Source organism: Anopheles coluzzii, chromosome X (assembly GCF_943734685.1).
Source record: "Anopheles coluzzii chromosome X, AcolN3, whole genome shotgun sequence".
Taxonomy (NCBI): Eukaryota; Metazoa; Arthropoda; class Insecta; order Diptera; family Culicidae; genus Anopheles; species Anopheles coluzzii.
In genome coordinates, this window is record NC_064669.1 from 25,800,565 (window position 1) to 25,817,316 (window position 16,752).

The window sequence follows — 16,752 nt, forward strand, 5'->3', positions numbered from 1 at the left end:
CCTTACTGATATTACTCAAAATTGTGTGCTTAGGATTAATCGTGTATTTTTAATTCAAGGTTTGGGTCGTACCAGCCAATGGGGAAGCTTCGGAAGTATTATCTTGGCGTAATGGAAGTGTTAAGTGTTTGCGCGTGCTACCTACACCTACGTCTAGTGATCATGATTCGATTACAGAACCGACAGACCAGTTCACTCACAAGCGCCCTTTAATTGCACTTTGTGATAGTGGTGCAAATGGGAATGGTGCCAGCGCAGGAATGGCTACTTCCAATGATAATTTCCAGTATTGTGCAGTCAACTTTATATCCCTTAAGGACGGCGAAACAGTGAAAAGCATAAAATTCAAAAGTATAATTGTGGACATCTTAGCGAATCGTTCTTCAATTGTAGTTACATTTCCTGAGCGAATAGCCGTTTTTGATGCTCGTACATTAGAAGATCGCATTACAGTGACGTCTTGTCACCCAAGCCCGGGACTTAATCCAAATCCAGTTGCGCTAGGGTCTCGCTGGATAGCATACGCGGAGCGGCGCCTAATTCCATCCAAACGCTCAAGTGGAGGCTGCGAAGGTGATGGTGTCACGAGTTACACTGCAACTGTTCTTAATGCAGCTAAAAGCTTTGGCAAAGGTCTACGCGAGTTCAGCGAACATGTTGCGGCTGGATTGACTGGTAGCCATCTAGGCTCTTCTTTGAGCTCTAATCTGGTTGGTGGAGGCAGCAGTTCCAATTTAGGTGGAGTTGGCGCAGGTTTAGTTACTGGAAGTAATTCTAACTCCGCAAGCGAAACAAGTGGATTAATTGCTGGAGGCATCGTAAGCGGTGGAGGGATTATTTCCGAGGGTAATCAAGCAGGCGTTGTTACAGTTTTGGATATCAAGCATCCTGTCAAGGACGTAAGTCCTACTACAGGTGCGCCAATTACTGTCTCTGGTAGTGACCCCATCGTTGCTCATTTTATTGCTCATTCCGAAGCAATAATCGCTTTGGAATTTGATGCATCTGGTATGTTACTTCTTACTGCTGACAAACGCGGGCATGATTTTCACGTGTTCCGAATACAACCTCACCCAAGTGGATCGTCGCTTGCGGCTGTGCATCATCTATATGTATTGCATCGCGGAGATACCTCTGCTAAGGTACAAGACGTTGCATTTTCATGTGACTCTCGGTGGGTGGCAGTATCCACGCTCCGCGGTACCACTCACGTTTTTCCCATAACACCATATGGTGGACCAGCAGGTGTGCGAACGCATGGCTCTCCTCATGTCGTGAATAGATTATCCCGATTTCATCGATCAGCAGGACTCTCGGTTGAAGGACGGTCAAGCAGTCCCGTATCGTACTCCGGTGATACTGCAATCGGTTCTAATAATGTGTCTGCTGCGATGGCTTATTCAAACCCTCGCTCTCCTCCGTTCCCACATCCAACTATAATACAACCGCTTGCACAATTGAGACAATCTACTAATTTGATAGGAAGCGGGGTAGGAGCTAACATCGGAACCTGTGTCTCTAATGGCTCAGGATCAAGCAAATCAATCTGCGGAGGTCATCTTGCCAATCATCAGAGACAGCGTAACTCTTCTTCATCGTCATCAGATGATTCTGTGAAACCATTACGTGTATGCGCCACCTTTGCAAAGGCTCGCTCGTGGCTGCTCGATCTTCCTGGTGGTGTGTTGCGTGACATTCCTGCCCATCGCATACAGCGCAAACCAGTTGATTCATTGTTCATCATGGCAGCACATGGAGCTTTAATTCAGTACGACCTGGAACCCAAGCATGCATCAGGTAAGCGTTTTTTTTCTGATTTTGCCAAATTATGTTGATGTTTTCAACTAGATTGTTTGAATTTATTTTACTTTAATTTATGTTAAGTTTAAAAATTACAATAATGTTAAGTTTGCAGCAAGGTGGATTAAAAATATCAGGTGGTGGTATCTAAAGCATTTTGACAATTTATCACTTGACGAAAGAGGCGAATGAGGCCAATTGGCTCAAAGTCTCCATACAAAAAACTCACTTGACGTAAGGTCCCCAGGATTCAAACTATGTTTACATTTTTTTCATTTGTTCATATATTTATCTACCACATTTTTTCGATTGAATATACTTTAAACATCCCGGTCTGGTGGTACAGTCGCCAACTCGTACCGTGCGCCGAATAGACTGTGCCCCATACGTAGGACTGACTATCCTGCTATGGTAGCAATAAGTCGCTGAGCCAAGCTCACTTCACTAGTGGGTACAGGCAGGCCTTGACCGACAACGGTTGTTGTGCCAAAGAAGAAGAATACTTTAAACATATATTTTGGACTTTGCGAGTTCTTATTAACCATTAAAAAAGAGATTGAAGTTTGTTATTTCTTGAATTTATTGTATAATTCATTGTGTTTTCGACACGATTGATGATAAAAACTAAAAAATCATTTATTTTTCCTATTGTCACATTTATTCCTCGTTATCAGTGAGACACATGGACAATTTAAAAGGGATCAGATCTCTTACTCACATGATTTAAATTTCGTGACTAAACAAATCATCAAATCTTTTGTTATTATATTAATTTTTTTCTATAAAACCAATAGACAGACAAAAATGTACGTAGTAACAAAGAAATCTATTCTTGCTATGCTTGGTGTGCTGAAAACAATGGTTAACGATTTTAAAATGACGTAAAGCCCCTCAACTATGGCGACCCCTCAAAGACCTTTTTCCATCACCTGATATTTTTAATCCATCTTGGTTTGCAGTGCTGCAAAATGTCACTGTCAATGTCATTAAAAAATCTGACTGAAACAAAATCCATGTCAGCGTCACGTATTCAATTATCATAATCAGAGTTGATACTCAAAACGATTGTTGTGACCAATACATGTTTCGTGACATTTTTGCAACCAAAGCTTGGTCATGATGTCATGATTTTTTTAAATGTGATTTGTAGATTTAAGCCGGTCTCGTAGTACAGTCGTCAACTCGTACGACTTAACAACATGCCCGTCATGGGTTCAATCCCCAAATAGACCGCGCCGCCATACGTAGGACTGTCTATCCTGCTATGGGGGGAATCAATTAGTCACTGAAAGCCAAGCCCACAAGTGGGTACAGGCAGGCCTTGACCGACATCGGTTGTTGAGCCAAAGAAGAAGAAGAAGACGATTTGTAGTGCAAAATGTCACTGACGAAATTCCGGCTGAAACAAAATAATGTCAGCGTCACAAGCTCTACTGTGATGATCAGAAGTGAGAATCAAACAGTTGATGCGACCATCAGATGCTTGGTACTATTGTGTGCAACCAACTCTTGGTCAGTGAATTGATCACAATATTTTGTGTCGGTGATCATCCCAGTAATCATGGTGGGTGCGAGTGGCTCCAAGAAACAAAATGAGCATGTTTTCTCGCTCTGTTTGACCCGACAGACAATCAAAGCAGACAGAGCGAGAAACATGCTCATTTTGACGCCTTGGATCACACGCCCAGTATATTCCAAGAATGTCGTGATTATCATCGACAGAAAATGTCGTGACCAAGTGAGTGATCAAGAGTTGGGTGCTTAACAAAATGTCATCAAGTATGTGATTGGCCCACTAACTGTTTGAGTCTTATCTCTGATTATCTCAGCTGTGTACTTGAGCTGATTCGCTTCGTTTCAGACATGAGTGATGATGACTGAAACAGTGGCATATGGCTCTTCTCTGCCAGAAAAAAAACATGATTATGCTTGTGCCGGCACTTTTTTTTGAATATTAGCAATGAATTAAGCTACCACGGATATGTTCATTGTTTACATTAGTGAAAAATTTGTGATGCTGATGACATACTGCAGCACTACTTCCAACTTATTTCAAGAGCTTAATTATGTCCCCCTACCAAAGGTAAGGCTTCTAAACTTCAACGTTTCCGGTAAGGCGTCATCCATCAATTACGTAACGCAAAAATTGCAAATTTTCGATCCCCTCCCCCTAGTATGACAAACTGTACCCTACGGGCAAAGAGCAGGGATTTTTTTAACATGGTGTGGGTAAAAACCTAGAGTTAAGCCGAAGGAAGATTTTCTAAGCTTAAAAAAGGGGAAGAGAACGGGTAGCACGGCGCCGTATATTCTCTCCCGTGTTCAATCTCCCGCCTCCATGCTTCAGGGTTTTCCAGGGGTTCTCATAGTTGTGGGACACTTCCTTGGCTCTTTCTGAAGTGAACTTCATATGTTGGAAATTGGACTCTATGGTGGCACCCCTTTTGGACAGGTTCCATGAAAATTCCTCTTGGATTTGTCCAGGAAAGGTGCTATAGAATCCAATTCCCATTACATTGAGTTCATTTCCTGGAAGGAGGAGCCAATAAAGTGTCCCACAGCTGTACGAACTCCTGAAAAACCCTGTATTTTATATAAAGAGAAGATGTCCCATGCAGTGATCAAATTCAAAAAGATTCTGATAATCGGATCCTTAGCAACGGTTGCAATGTTCTTGCATCACTATCATCAGAAGCGTTTTTCATTCAGCCATCTGCCTGGTCCTCTATAAATATGTCCATGTTTCTAGAAATGTTTCTGTGGCTTACGAAGTTATATCATCATCAAATTGAATATTCTATTTCACATAATATGTGATGTTTAATATGTTACGCATTATCAGAATTGGGTTTGTATGGACTTAGATAGGAACTACAATTGTGTAAAGCGTTACAGCTGATTATTTTACCATTTGCTTCCAATTGCGTGTCGTCACCTGCGAATCGCATGCTACCATCAACAAATGGCCTCCTGTATAATCGAGTGGCACGCACACTGTGGTACGTTGCAGTAACGGAATGTAACGTTACTGCGAAAATCCTGTCTTAAATTTTTCCGTCCGTACGTCCGTGGTAACAAAATTCGACGGACCAAAGGACTATTCGGCTGAGTAATACATAAAAAGTAGCGAGATCTTTTTTTAGACCGGCATAACCGCGTAGGTTGTGAAGTCGCCAAGAAGAATTCTCGTTTTTTACTTCACAACAACTTATCAAAAAAATAAAAAAAAAATACATTTTATATTGCGTTACGTAACAAAACTTAAACTTCCCCTCTTCCACTATTAGCGTTACATAATTGATGGATGACGCCTTAGGGAAACCCCTTCCGAGTTTCCATGATTGCTTGGACGATCAAATGCCGAGTTCATTCAGTCCGCTAAGAACTGTTCGTTCCACCTCGGCTTATGTCAGTCAAAACTGACTTACCGCGACGGTACTCGATGTCCAGTTGTGACGTATGTACGATCATCATATCATATTAGGTTTTACCTCTTCTTCTGTTACTGTGATGATTTGGAGTTGAATTTTTTTCCGAAAAAAATATTCTCGATTTGGATTTTTAACATTCTATCTTTTAATAACATAAATCATTAAAAATTTTAGCAACATGTAACATAAAAATTAGGATGTTTTACGTGTAGACGAGACAACAAGATCCTATATGTTATCTTAGCATTGTATCCATAACCCTTAGAAATGTTGATGGTGCATTTTGAAGTCCAAAAACCATCCTTGTAAATTCGTATTTCCCTAAACTAACAGCAAATGTCGTTTTCTCTATATCGTCCTCCTCTTACTGCACTTGATGAAATCTTGCTACTGTATCTAAAGGCGAGAAGTACGAAGCCTTCCCTAATATATCTAAAATTTCAGTAATATCAGGATTGGGGTATTTGTCTGAAATGGTTTTTTTCAGTTAGCAATCTATAATCGATGACCGAATTATATTTCTTTAGACCTGTTGATTCCTCTCTTTTGGTACAATCCATACGGGAAAAGTGTTGGGAGATATTGATTCGCGAGTTATATTATCTCGGAGCATTTTCTTCGCTTGCTTTAGTGTATCAGTACTTTAGTTTCAAACGCTTGAGAATATTTATTATTTATATTTGGATTTAGTATGGATCGGGACGTTGTTGGCGGTCTTAATTTTATTTTTTATTCTATGTGTGTGTTCTCTAGCTCATAACCAATTCACTTTCGGATCGATCGGTTCACTTCCAAACATCGCGGTGGTTACGTTAAGACTAATTTATTATACATATTTACAATTCACTAACACCTTAATCCTATTCTAATCCTAAGTCTGTCACCAATATATACACATTTTAGATCCGTCTAGCGGATTGCCTACTCATAGGCGCAAACAGTGTGACTTACAACTTTTCTTTATTAAAATATAGAAACTCTGGAATATCTCTCAATAAGTTTTGGATTGATTCTAATTCAAACATTTGAATATATTTATTTGTGTTTCATTCTGTATGTTGTCCCAAAGCTTTCAATAAATCTATTGTCTTCTTCTTCTTCTTTGGCTCAACAACCGATGTCGGTCAAGGCCTGCCTCTACCCACTTGTGGGCTTGGCTTTCAGTGACTAATTGATTCCCCCCATAGCAGGATAGTCAGTCCTACGTATGGCGGCACGGTCTATTTGGGGATTGAACCCATGACGGGCATTTTGTTAAATCGTACGAGTTGACGACTGTACTAAGAAACCGGCTCTAAATCTATCTAAATCTAAATCTATTGTCACCAATATTTATTTCATTAAAATTTATCTTGTTATTTGTGTCACAATCATTTTTTATTAGGACTTCTGATTTATTTCCCAAACTGCTTTAAATACACGGTAGCAATACGGCCTTCTTGGACCGTTCCTCCTGAATAATAAAATTAAATGCACGGTAATATAGCAAATGTACCACTTGATCTTTCTTCCTCAATGATTAAATCTCCATCATTTTGCGTATCTTACTTACTTACTTATCCGGCGCTACAACCGCTTTGCGGTCCTGGCCTGCCTTAGGAGTGTCCGAAGCCGCTCACGGTCTCGCGCCTTCGTCTGCCGGTCCGTTATTCCGGCCTTAATGGCGGACGCCTCCACGCCATCTTGCCACCTCAATTTGGGCCTACCACGCCTCCTTGTCCTTGTGGGCGGCCTAAATAGACTTTACGGGCTGGGTCGTCCGTTTCCATGTGTACAACATGGCCAGCCCACTGGAGCCGGCGAGCTTGATACGCTGCACGACAGTTAAGTCGCCGTACATCTCGTATAGCTCGTCATTATAGCGGCTCCTCCATTGTCCTTCCACACATACGGGGCCAAGTATTCTTCTGAGCACCTTCCTCTCGAACACGGCTAAGAGGGTTTCGTCAGATTTGGACAGTGTCCATGTCCCAGATGTGTATGTGAGTACCGGTACTATATAGGTACTATATATGTCCAGCTTCGTCCGTTGCGACAGCTTCTTTGATGTTAGTTGATTTTTCAGGTTGTAAAATGACCGGATGGAAGCCAGCATCCTTGCGCGCAACTCTGTTTCATACTATTGTCGTTGCTGACCTTTGATCCAAGATAAGTGAATTCTGAGACGACTTCAAAAGTGCGCTCACTTATCTGTACGTTACGCCTATGTAGGTTTGAATTATTTATTGTTAAAGCCGCTGATGTTGCCACCATCAGTTTGGTATTAGCTTTGTTTATCTGCAATCCGAGGTTCTCTGCCACTTGCACGAACGCTTGGTAAGCTTCTGCTACATAGGATTGCCACAGACCAATGATGTGTATATCGTATGTGTATAGCGTATGTCAGGATTTGGATTGACTTATAGAAGATAGTCTCCCTCCTCGAGTCACGGATAGCCCTCTCTAGCGCCAAGATTAATAGGAAGTAGATATGCCCGTCCCCCTGACGCAGACCTTTGTTGGTAGCCAAAGGCCCTGAGTATTCTCCATCCACCCTCCCCTGGAAATTGACGTTGGTCATAGTTATTATTACTAGCCTTATCAGTTTGGGTGGGATTCCAAAAGAGCTCATGGCATCGTACACAGCAAATTTTCTCATCCGGCTTCAGTAAAGTTATGTACTGAAACGATTCAGTAATAGAACATCTTACTGATTTTCAGCATTAATGTCATGTTGTTACAGATTTTCAGTGAAATAATTTTCTGAATGCATTTCAATTATACGTATTTTACTGAAAATCAGTAAAACAAATGACTGAAATTGCAGCAATTCATTCTGTCAAATCTACTTGTCAGCTAGAACAACAAATAAAACAATGCGGGCGATGCCCACTTGCTCGTGACATGCGAGGCTCGATGATTTGCTAGGCGCTTTCAGATTCCCTGGTGAAATTTCAGGTGAGATTTCGGCTTACAGGATTAATTTGAAACATTTGGCATCGGTATTGGTGTGTAAAATCTTAGCAATACACCGTGCTTTTTGACATTTCATGGTGTCTGTAATCGCTTTTGGAACCATCAAAACTTGTTGCGGCAAAATACAGTAAAAAAACTGTATTATACTATATAAAACATGGATGAACATGAATTGAGGCGCTGGCCATCTCTGCGCATAAATAGGAAACTAAATTTGAAAGAAATATGTTGTGCTGTTTGTAATATGAGAATGCCTTTACTGTAGGCCAGGTATGTCAAATTGGCGGTCCGCGTCGATTCTGAATGCGGCCCGCGAGAATTTTTTGAGAATTGCTAAAAGCATTGCAAAGTAAAAATCTGTTGTTACTATTTGTCGAAGTGTATTAAATTTTCCACAGAAGAACAATCCTTTTTTTGGTATATTTTTCTAAACTTACATGAATGTACCCATAACATCTCATAAACTTATTCTACACAATCGTACAGAACAATCGAGACCCTTAAGAAACATGCAATCGAATGCAAACTCAGTGGTATTATGTTTCGGTTAAATTCTGAATTAAATTCAAAACCATTTCCGATCATAGCTATTCCGACTCCGAATCCGGTCAAAATCAAACCAACAGTTCCGTTCGGTGCTGTCCGAAGCCTATAGAGCCGTTTAGAGTCATTCGGAACCGTTAGAGTCATCGGTTGTCGCACGGAGCGGCTAGTCTGCATGTGAGAAATGGATCCGGTCGATCCCATCGAATTTGACGATCTCAATGCCCCCGACTGCCGAGTAAAGGATTCATTTGGCTTCGAATTTCTCCGAACGGATCTGGCTCCGATCATAGAATGTTACATCTTTAATGTTCGATTGGAGCCATTTCTGTTTTTTTTTTCATAATCATACCACCATAAATGCTAATAAAAATGATTGTAGCCAAGTTGGGGGGCAGTCCCGTGGTACAGTCGTCAATTCGAACGACTCAATAACATGCCAGTCACGGGTTCAATCATAAAATGGACCGTCCCCCCGTAGCAAGAATTAACTATCCGGCTGCGTGGTAATGAGTTGAGTCTCGAAAGCCTGTATAGGCCAGCATGTCCGCGTAGGACGTTACGCCAAATAGAAAAAGCCAAATTGGAACTATTTGTATCCCTTATTCTGCAAGACGAATTAATGTATTGCTTTCCAACCTCCCCAAAAATCAAAACCAAAATGATATGATTACGCTGAAGCCTAAAGAATTCAAATTAAGGATTAAAATAATAGAAATACCGAAGCCTTGCAGTACAAAGCTTATTAATCGATTAGCTCACACAGTCCATACCTCAATTCGCGAATCATCTCCCTTCAAGTGTCAAAAAAAGATTTGCCGATCTTTATGGGATCACACACCACGAATCTTCGTCAGATAAAATTATCGTTATTTAAAAAAAAATCGTAAAATACGGGTTCTTGTTAAAAGAAATGAATATACCACCAGATCACTTGGAACTTGGAAATTAGCGAAAAATAATGCTTTAACACGTTTTATAACAATTTTTCTCTTGATCTGTCAAAAAATTGCAGGCAAATATTTTTGTTATTGGATAGCTGCTGCGATGGATACCTCGGATTGCTTATAAAAAGATTTGCAACAGGCAGCTAGATTTCCCCTACCTCAGTGAAAAAGAAGGGTTGAGCGATATTTTCTAACAGAACTGCCGTGTGAGAACGCGACATATGGAAAATTATACTATTTTAATAATAAGGATAAAAGAAATTGCGTGTGACTTTAAAAGTATATTAAACATTTTTTTCAAATATAAAAGAGCACAATGAAAAATAGTATCGCAAACTTTTAAATAAGAAACAATTCCAGATTTGAAGCGAGGAGTACAAAAAATCAATTTGTTTAACAATAATGATTTTAAACAGTATTTTTTATAAATATTGAGGTATATTTTTTATTCTCAACTTTGCGGCCCGCGAAATACTGAAAATCTGTACCCAATGGGACAAAAATATAAAGCTTGGAGCAAAATAATCGTTTTTCTCACTCAATCTTCTATACATGCTTGCTTGCACTCATCTGCTCTGCTTGCGAGCGCTCGAGTATATTCTCTCAGAATTGAGTATTCGCAGTTCAACCCGTGCAGTGAGAATGTATGTGTTAATGTGCAGCGAAATTTGTCTCTGTATCTCACCTTCCCACCCCCTCATACACTCTCCGCGCACTCTTAAAATGTTGGCGCGCACGCTACATACAACACAATACAAAATGTCGTTTTGATCGCGCGCAATGGTCAAAGTCGCGATGGTCCAATCTGAACGCCGACACTCCAAATCACAGATTGTGTGGAGTAAAAGTTTTTCTGACCAAACCGACAATACACGCGACGACACACATTGTCACATCGACACGCCGTCGATGGAAGTGAGATTTAAAAATAGAAGTTCTGTGTGGGAAAATGTGGCAGGGGGAAGGAAGAGAGGAGGGAGTATAGAGAATTCGGAGGGGGGTGTGGCGTAGAACAGAAGAACGTAAGAGAGAGTCATCGCGTGTGTGTTTTTGTAGTTCACTGGAGAACTCATTTTTTGCACTTTCCTGGAACCCACATGTTCTACAATTTTCTGACTCTAAGCAACCAAAGTAGCACGAGATGTAGAAACTACTTAATGAGCTACTCTTTTTGCTACTTTTCAGGGTTTTGAATCGCTTGGGTACTTGCGGCCCTCTGATGAAATGAGTTTGACACAACCGCTGTAGGCAAACCAGATGAAGTTGATGGATAAATGGGACAGTTTTAAAAAATATGGGACATCGATTATTTTTAAGAATTCATAAAACATTTCCTTTATTTTTCCAAATATTACAAATAATTCACATAAATTTCACATTCAACACAAGGTCCTTAAATTACTACAATTTGGTCCCTCCATCATACTTTGTCAAATCTTCATTTGATGCAGCTAGGGAGTCCAAAGTTTGAATAGCAAAGCTCATACAAAGGCCATAACTCTCCATCTTTCAATCTCTAAAGAAATCTCCTTTCATCATAGCTACCAAACCCAGAGCTAAGAACCCAGAACATAACGTATTCTAGACTATTTTCGAAAAAACACGTTTCTTAAAAAACATATTAATGACCGCTCTTTTAACCTGACTCCTTTTCGACGGAAACGCCTCGCAATTTAACAGAAACAAACAGAAAAAAAAAATAGTTTCGATGCATTGAATATTTCCATAAATTTATTGGCATTAATCTACAACACTTGCTTTCTACATCTATAGTCAAAAGAAACACCCTTAAGTGTGTAATATCCTGGAGATTTGACCCCTGATAAGACCATAGTGCTCAATATGCCGGATATATGACCATCACCGTGACAACTGTGCGATAAGAGGAATGTCAAAATAAAGATCATTCGTTTACGGATCGTTGTACTGACAACACCTTCAGCCTTCTGTTAATTCTTCTGCCTTGCGATTTTGTGCCTTTGTTATAACTTGAACGTTTAATTCAAATTGGTAAAATTCGAGGTTTTACAAGTGGGAGAAATTGGCAGGAGAAACTCCCGCCTTCGTGAATAAGTATATCCAGAAAAAAAGTGCTACAAACTCGTCAATAATTCAAATACTTTAACACGTTTCTTTCTGGCAATAGTTTTATATTAATGATGCTTAGTATTGGATCTCTGTTTTTCCTAAGCGAAAATCAAATTTAAAGAAATGCTCAATGCTAATTTTAAATTGTGCACCGATTATGATCTTAATTTCACATAGGCACCTAAAAACGTACCAAGAACACACTTTTTCTTGTAATTTTTGGAATTTCTTGTGTTTCTTTGATATTTTTGTAAAGCAATAGGGCCTTAAGACAGGTATTTGTTGAGCTTTTAGATTTGCACGAAGGGCACCACTGTGTATGAAATCACGACATTGAAGTGAATGGAAATTAATTTCCTTAAACAAGTGCAACCGACGCTATACAATTGAACCCAATCTAAATCATTGATCAAACAACTGATTTTACACATGCTTAATACAATGCCCGATTAGTAAAACACACGGTTTTGACTCGATTCGTTTGACATTTGGTTCAATCGAAGCCGACCATTTTTAAATCATGTGAACAGTGTACAAAAAACGGGTTATTGTATTAACAAATGGTAGACAATTGTGTTCTCTAAATTGGACATTGTTTAAAGCATGTTGTAGGACAGTTGTAGGATTTTTGTAGGAATAGTAATTTTTATTCTCATTTTTTTATTTTTAAATAAGAATTAAAGAATTATTTTATTTTATTTTATTTTTATTTTTAACCGGTCTCGTAGTACAGTCGTCAACTCGTGCGACTTAACAACATGCCCGTCATGGGTTCAATCCCCAAATGGACCGTGTCGCCATAAGTAGGACTGACTATCCTGCTATGGGGGGAAATCAATTAGCCACTGAAAGCCAAACCCGCAAGTGGTACAGGCCGACAACGGTTGTTGAGCCAAAGAAGAAGAAGTAATTTTTATTCTAACTATTCCAGAACATAAAGAATGGGACAAATCGTGATTTTTTTTACGAATACGATAGAACATAAAATTTTTGATAAAAAAACGGGACTGTCCCGTTAAATACGGTACGTATGGTCAGCCTACTTTACTGTGATTTGAGTAAACGAGCTGTCAGATTTGTGAACACTCTACATTACTGAATGATTCAGTAAACATTATTTTTACTGAAAGGATTATTGAATCTTCTGATCAAAAAAACTTGGTAAAATTTTACTGAAGTTCAGTAAAAAAGTTATCTGTGCATAGTTTTCTTCTGATATCATATTCAATTTTGAAGTCAATGAAGAGATGTGTATGTGTCGTTTCTGTATTCAACCATCTTCTCTAAGATCGGCCGCATGGTGAAGATCTGATCAGTGGTTGATTTTCCGTTTCGGAATCCTCTTCGATAGTTTCCGACTATCTCTTCGACTTGCGGGACAAGGCGATCCTGAAGGACCAGAGAGAATACTTTATAGACGGTATTCAACGCCGTAATAATACCCCTGTAGTTGTTGCAGTCCAATCTATCTCCCTTCTTGTATATGGAGTAGATGATGCTGAGATTCCAATCACAAGGCATCGATTCGCTATCCCACACCTCAGTAACAATTTGATGAATCTCGTTTTCTAGTCGTGTACCTCCTTTCTTGACCATATCAGCTGCGATTCCGTCGGTTCCGGGTGCCTTGATATTTTTCAGCCGACGGATAGCTTTTTGTGTTTCTTGCATACTCGGTGGCAATAGCATGGCACTATCTGCTAGTGGTGCCTCTAGCTGTTCGTTAAACTGCTCGTTGAGTAATTCATTAAAGTATTGAGCCCAGCGCGAGAGGACCTCTGGCTGGTTAATAATCAGACCTCTATCCTTGCTGCGACAGCAGGTTACCTTAGGTACAACGTTGTTTCGGTGACCTGCTATCGCTTGGTAAAACTTTCGTGTCGGTCCGTACGCCTCTCTGGTTCGTTCGAGTTTCTGCATGTTTTGCTCTTCTCCTGTGTGTTTGTTGGAGCGGAGAACTCGTTTCTCTTCGCGTCTGAGCCGAGCATATTCCTCTGCTTATGCCCGCGTTCTATGCGGTTCCTGCATTGTAGCGTTGTGCCAAATGAACCAGAACCGTACGGTTCATTCAGTTAACGAGAAAAAATGAATGATCCGGTTCCCAAATGTAGAATGCTATGGCTCTTTTAATACATTGAAATAAAAAAAAATGCGTGCATGTAATCATGATCGTTTTGTAAAAAAATTCAATATCAAAAAGCAACATCTGCAATTTTTTCAGGTTTGCTGTTCAGGTGACGAGACTTACCGATTAATCTGTAGTACTATCGATTTTCGAATAGTGCACCAATTTACATGTCTTCTTCTTTTTCTTATTTGGCAAAACAACCGTTGTAGGTCTAAAGCAGCCTGTATCACGAATGGGCTTGGCTTTCAGTGACTTATTGACTACCACAGCAAGATAGTCAAGTCCTACGTATGGGGGCACGGTTCATTCCGGGCTTGGACCCGCAACAGGCATGTTGTTAAGTCGTACGATTTGACTACTATACCACGAGATTAACAGGTATTGTTAGTCGTAGTCGAGTGCCCCCACTTGCCCCGTAGTACTGACAACATCTTCAGCTTTCTGTTTATTTGTTCTTCTGCCTTCCGATTGTGTGTCTTTGACATACAGGGTTTTTCTTTCGATAGATCAAAATTATCAACTATTATGACAAGCGTTGCAGATGATAGCACAACCTCTGCATATGAAAAGACAAAATGTTCATGGATATGACAACCGTCGCAGATGATAGCACAATTGTATCACTTGATATTAGAGATCTGGTACGAAGCTACCAGCAAAAAACATGCATGCATGCAGCATAATACATACAGCTACCATGACAAAAATCATTAAACCGTGGGAAAAATGAAGTATGTTAAGCTCCTATTGGACATGAGTAAGGACAATGGAGAAGCCAATACAGCAACGAGCTATACGAGATGCACAGCGATTTCATTGTCGTGCAACGTTATGTATCAAGCTAGCTAGGCTCTGGTGGGCTGTTCATCTTACATGCATGAAACCGGACGACCCAACCCGTTAAGTCATTTTTGATCGTCCACAAGGATAGAGAGGGCGCGGTAGACCCAAATGAGGTGAAGTTGTTCGCTATTAAAGCTGGGATAACGGATTGATAGACAGGGGCGCGAGACCGTAAGAGATTTCGCATACTCCTGCAGTAATCGAAAGCGGTTTTAGCTCCGGGTAAGTAAGTAAGTAACTAAATAAAGACGAAAAGAGTAACAACCCGGTATCAAAATCAGCAATAATACCGAGTAAGAAGGTATGTACCACACGTTGCATCACTACACGGTGGCCACTCAACCGGGAAAACCGGGAAAACCGCGAATTAGCCGGGAATTTTATGTTTCCGGAAAGAACTGGGAAATTCTCAAAAAAAAAAAAAAAAATCCGGGAAATTATCACAAACTTAAGCTATCACTGTTTATCATCGTACTAAGTGCATTTTCAATTAATGGGATGTTTTGTATATTTTTTCCCAACTTACCACAAGCCAGCAACATCACACCAATATGTAAGGACAACATTTTCCGTTTCTCACATATGGTACGCAATATATGTACTATACTTCTCATTCGCACTGGTGCAATACTTACGTTCCCCGATATCGGTTCTTGCACATTTCGGGTATGGTGTGCCTATTCGTTCTACCTTGTACTCGTCTTTTGTTATTCATCTCTCGTGAAGTTGCGGTCGTGTCTAATTTAACGGTGGATTTAGTGGGCGATCCCAATTTTTGAACATAACTGATAATTTTTGTCTCTTTTAGCAATTTTAAGGTTACCCAATCACACGTCGCCTGTACATTCGCATTTTGCACTTTGGTTTCCGGCCTCTACCTTCATTCCGCCCGGGTGACTGGGTTCCCACACTGGCACTGATGGTTGAGGTGGCGTCACTTATACAGTCCGATCGTTGCTCCTTTGTTTTATTATCACATAAAGTACACTTCCCGTAAAACATATTCAAGAAAGTGTCCCAAAATTAAGAAACCCACTGAAATCTCCTGTATCTTTTCGTGAGGTGCATCATCAGCGTCGTGCGAGTAACAGCATAATGCATAGCTGCTGTTTGACAGTAAATCCGTTCTTCGCAGATTTGTATGCTTTCTCCAGTGGCTGGTTGGTCCATGACTTCCGGTCACCCTTTTTTAAGGTTGTGTGATGACATCTGTAAATCACCAACTGGTAGCAGATGAAAAATATCTTTGCCACGAGGTAAAGTCATTTTTTACACGTTAGCGTCATGAAGCTAAACCACCAAAAAGCAATATTTTTAAAGCTTTTTTTGTCATTTTTTCAACAGTTTTTTGTTCATATAAAACATTCGAAAATATAAAGAATGCATATTTAAATAGCTTAAGATCCATAGTAGCCAAATTAGATCCACACACGAGCGCACGATTGAAAATTTGTTTGTACAAATTTGATAGAAATCATGCCAAAAATGGTTCTCAAATGTGTTGTCACACCTCCAGATATAGTATCCAATCCAATCCAATTGTTGAATAATTCAGTAATAAATTTTATCCAGTTTTTATGACAAGTGCCCATCTTTCCCGTAATGCCCGTGTTTACTTATGTACCATCCTCTAGATCTTCTTCTTCTTCTTCTTCTTCTTTTGGCTCAACAACCGTTGTCGGTTAAGGCCTGCCTCTGTACCACTTACTTGTGGAGTTGGCTTACAGTGACTAATTAATCCCCCCATAGTAGGATAGTCAGTCCTACACGTATGGCGGCACGGTCCATTTGGGGCTTGAACCCATGACGGGCATGTTATTAAGTCGTACGAGTTGACGGCTGTACTACGAGACCGGCCTAATCTCTAGATCAGGGGTCTTCAAACTACGGCCCGCGGGCCGCATGCGGCCCTCGAGAGCCTATTATGCGGCCCGAGGCAACTTTGTGAAGGTTGAAATAAATAGAAAATTTTTGTGACTATTTCTAGAGAAAATGTAATTGTTGCTTTTTAGCGACG

General features: G+C 40.2%; 2 protein-coding genes across 10 annotated transcripts in view; both read left to right on the forward strand.

The window, feature by feature from the left end:
* LOC125906716 (uncharacterized protein K02A2.6-like) overlaps positions 1-16,752 on the forward strand; it is a 417,738-nt gene that overhangs the window by 18,858 nt on the left and 382,128 nt on the right. The gene's annotated exons all lie outside the window — the stretch shown is intronic.
* The window catches only part of LOC120949830 (breast carcinoma-amplified sequence 3 homolog), a 96,869-nt gene that overhangs the window by 8,432 nt on the left and 71,685 nt on the right, over positions 1-16,752 (forward strand). For all 8 annotated transcript variants that reach the window (XM_040367422.2, XM_049606317.1, XM_040367381.2 and 5 more), the window contains one exon: positions 60-1,797. In XM_040367422.2, coding sequence (XP_040223356.1) covers positions 60-1,797 — 1,738 coding nt within the window. The remainder of the gene's footprint in view (positions 1-59; positions 1,798-16,752) is intronic.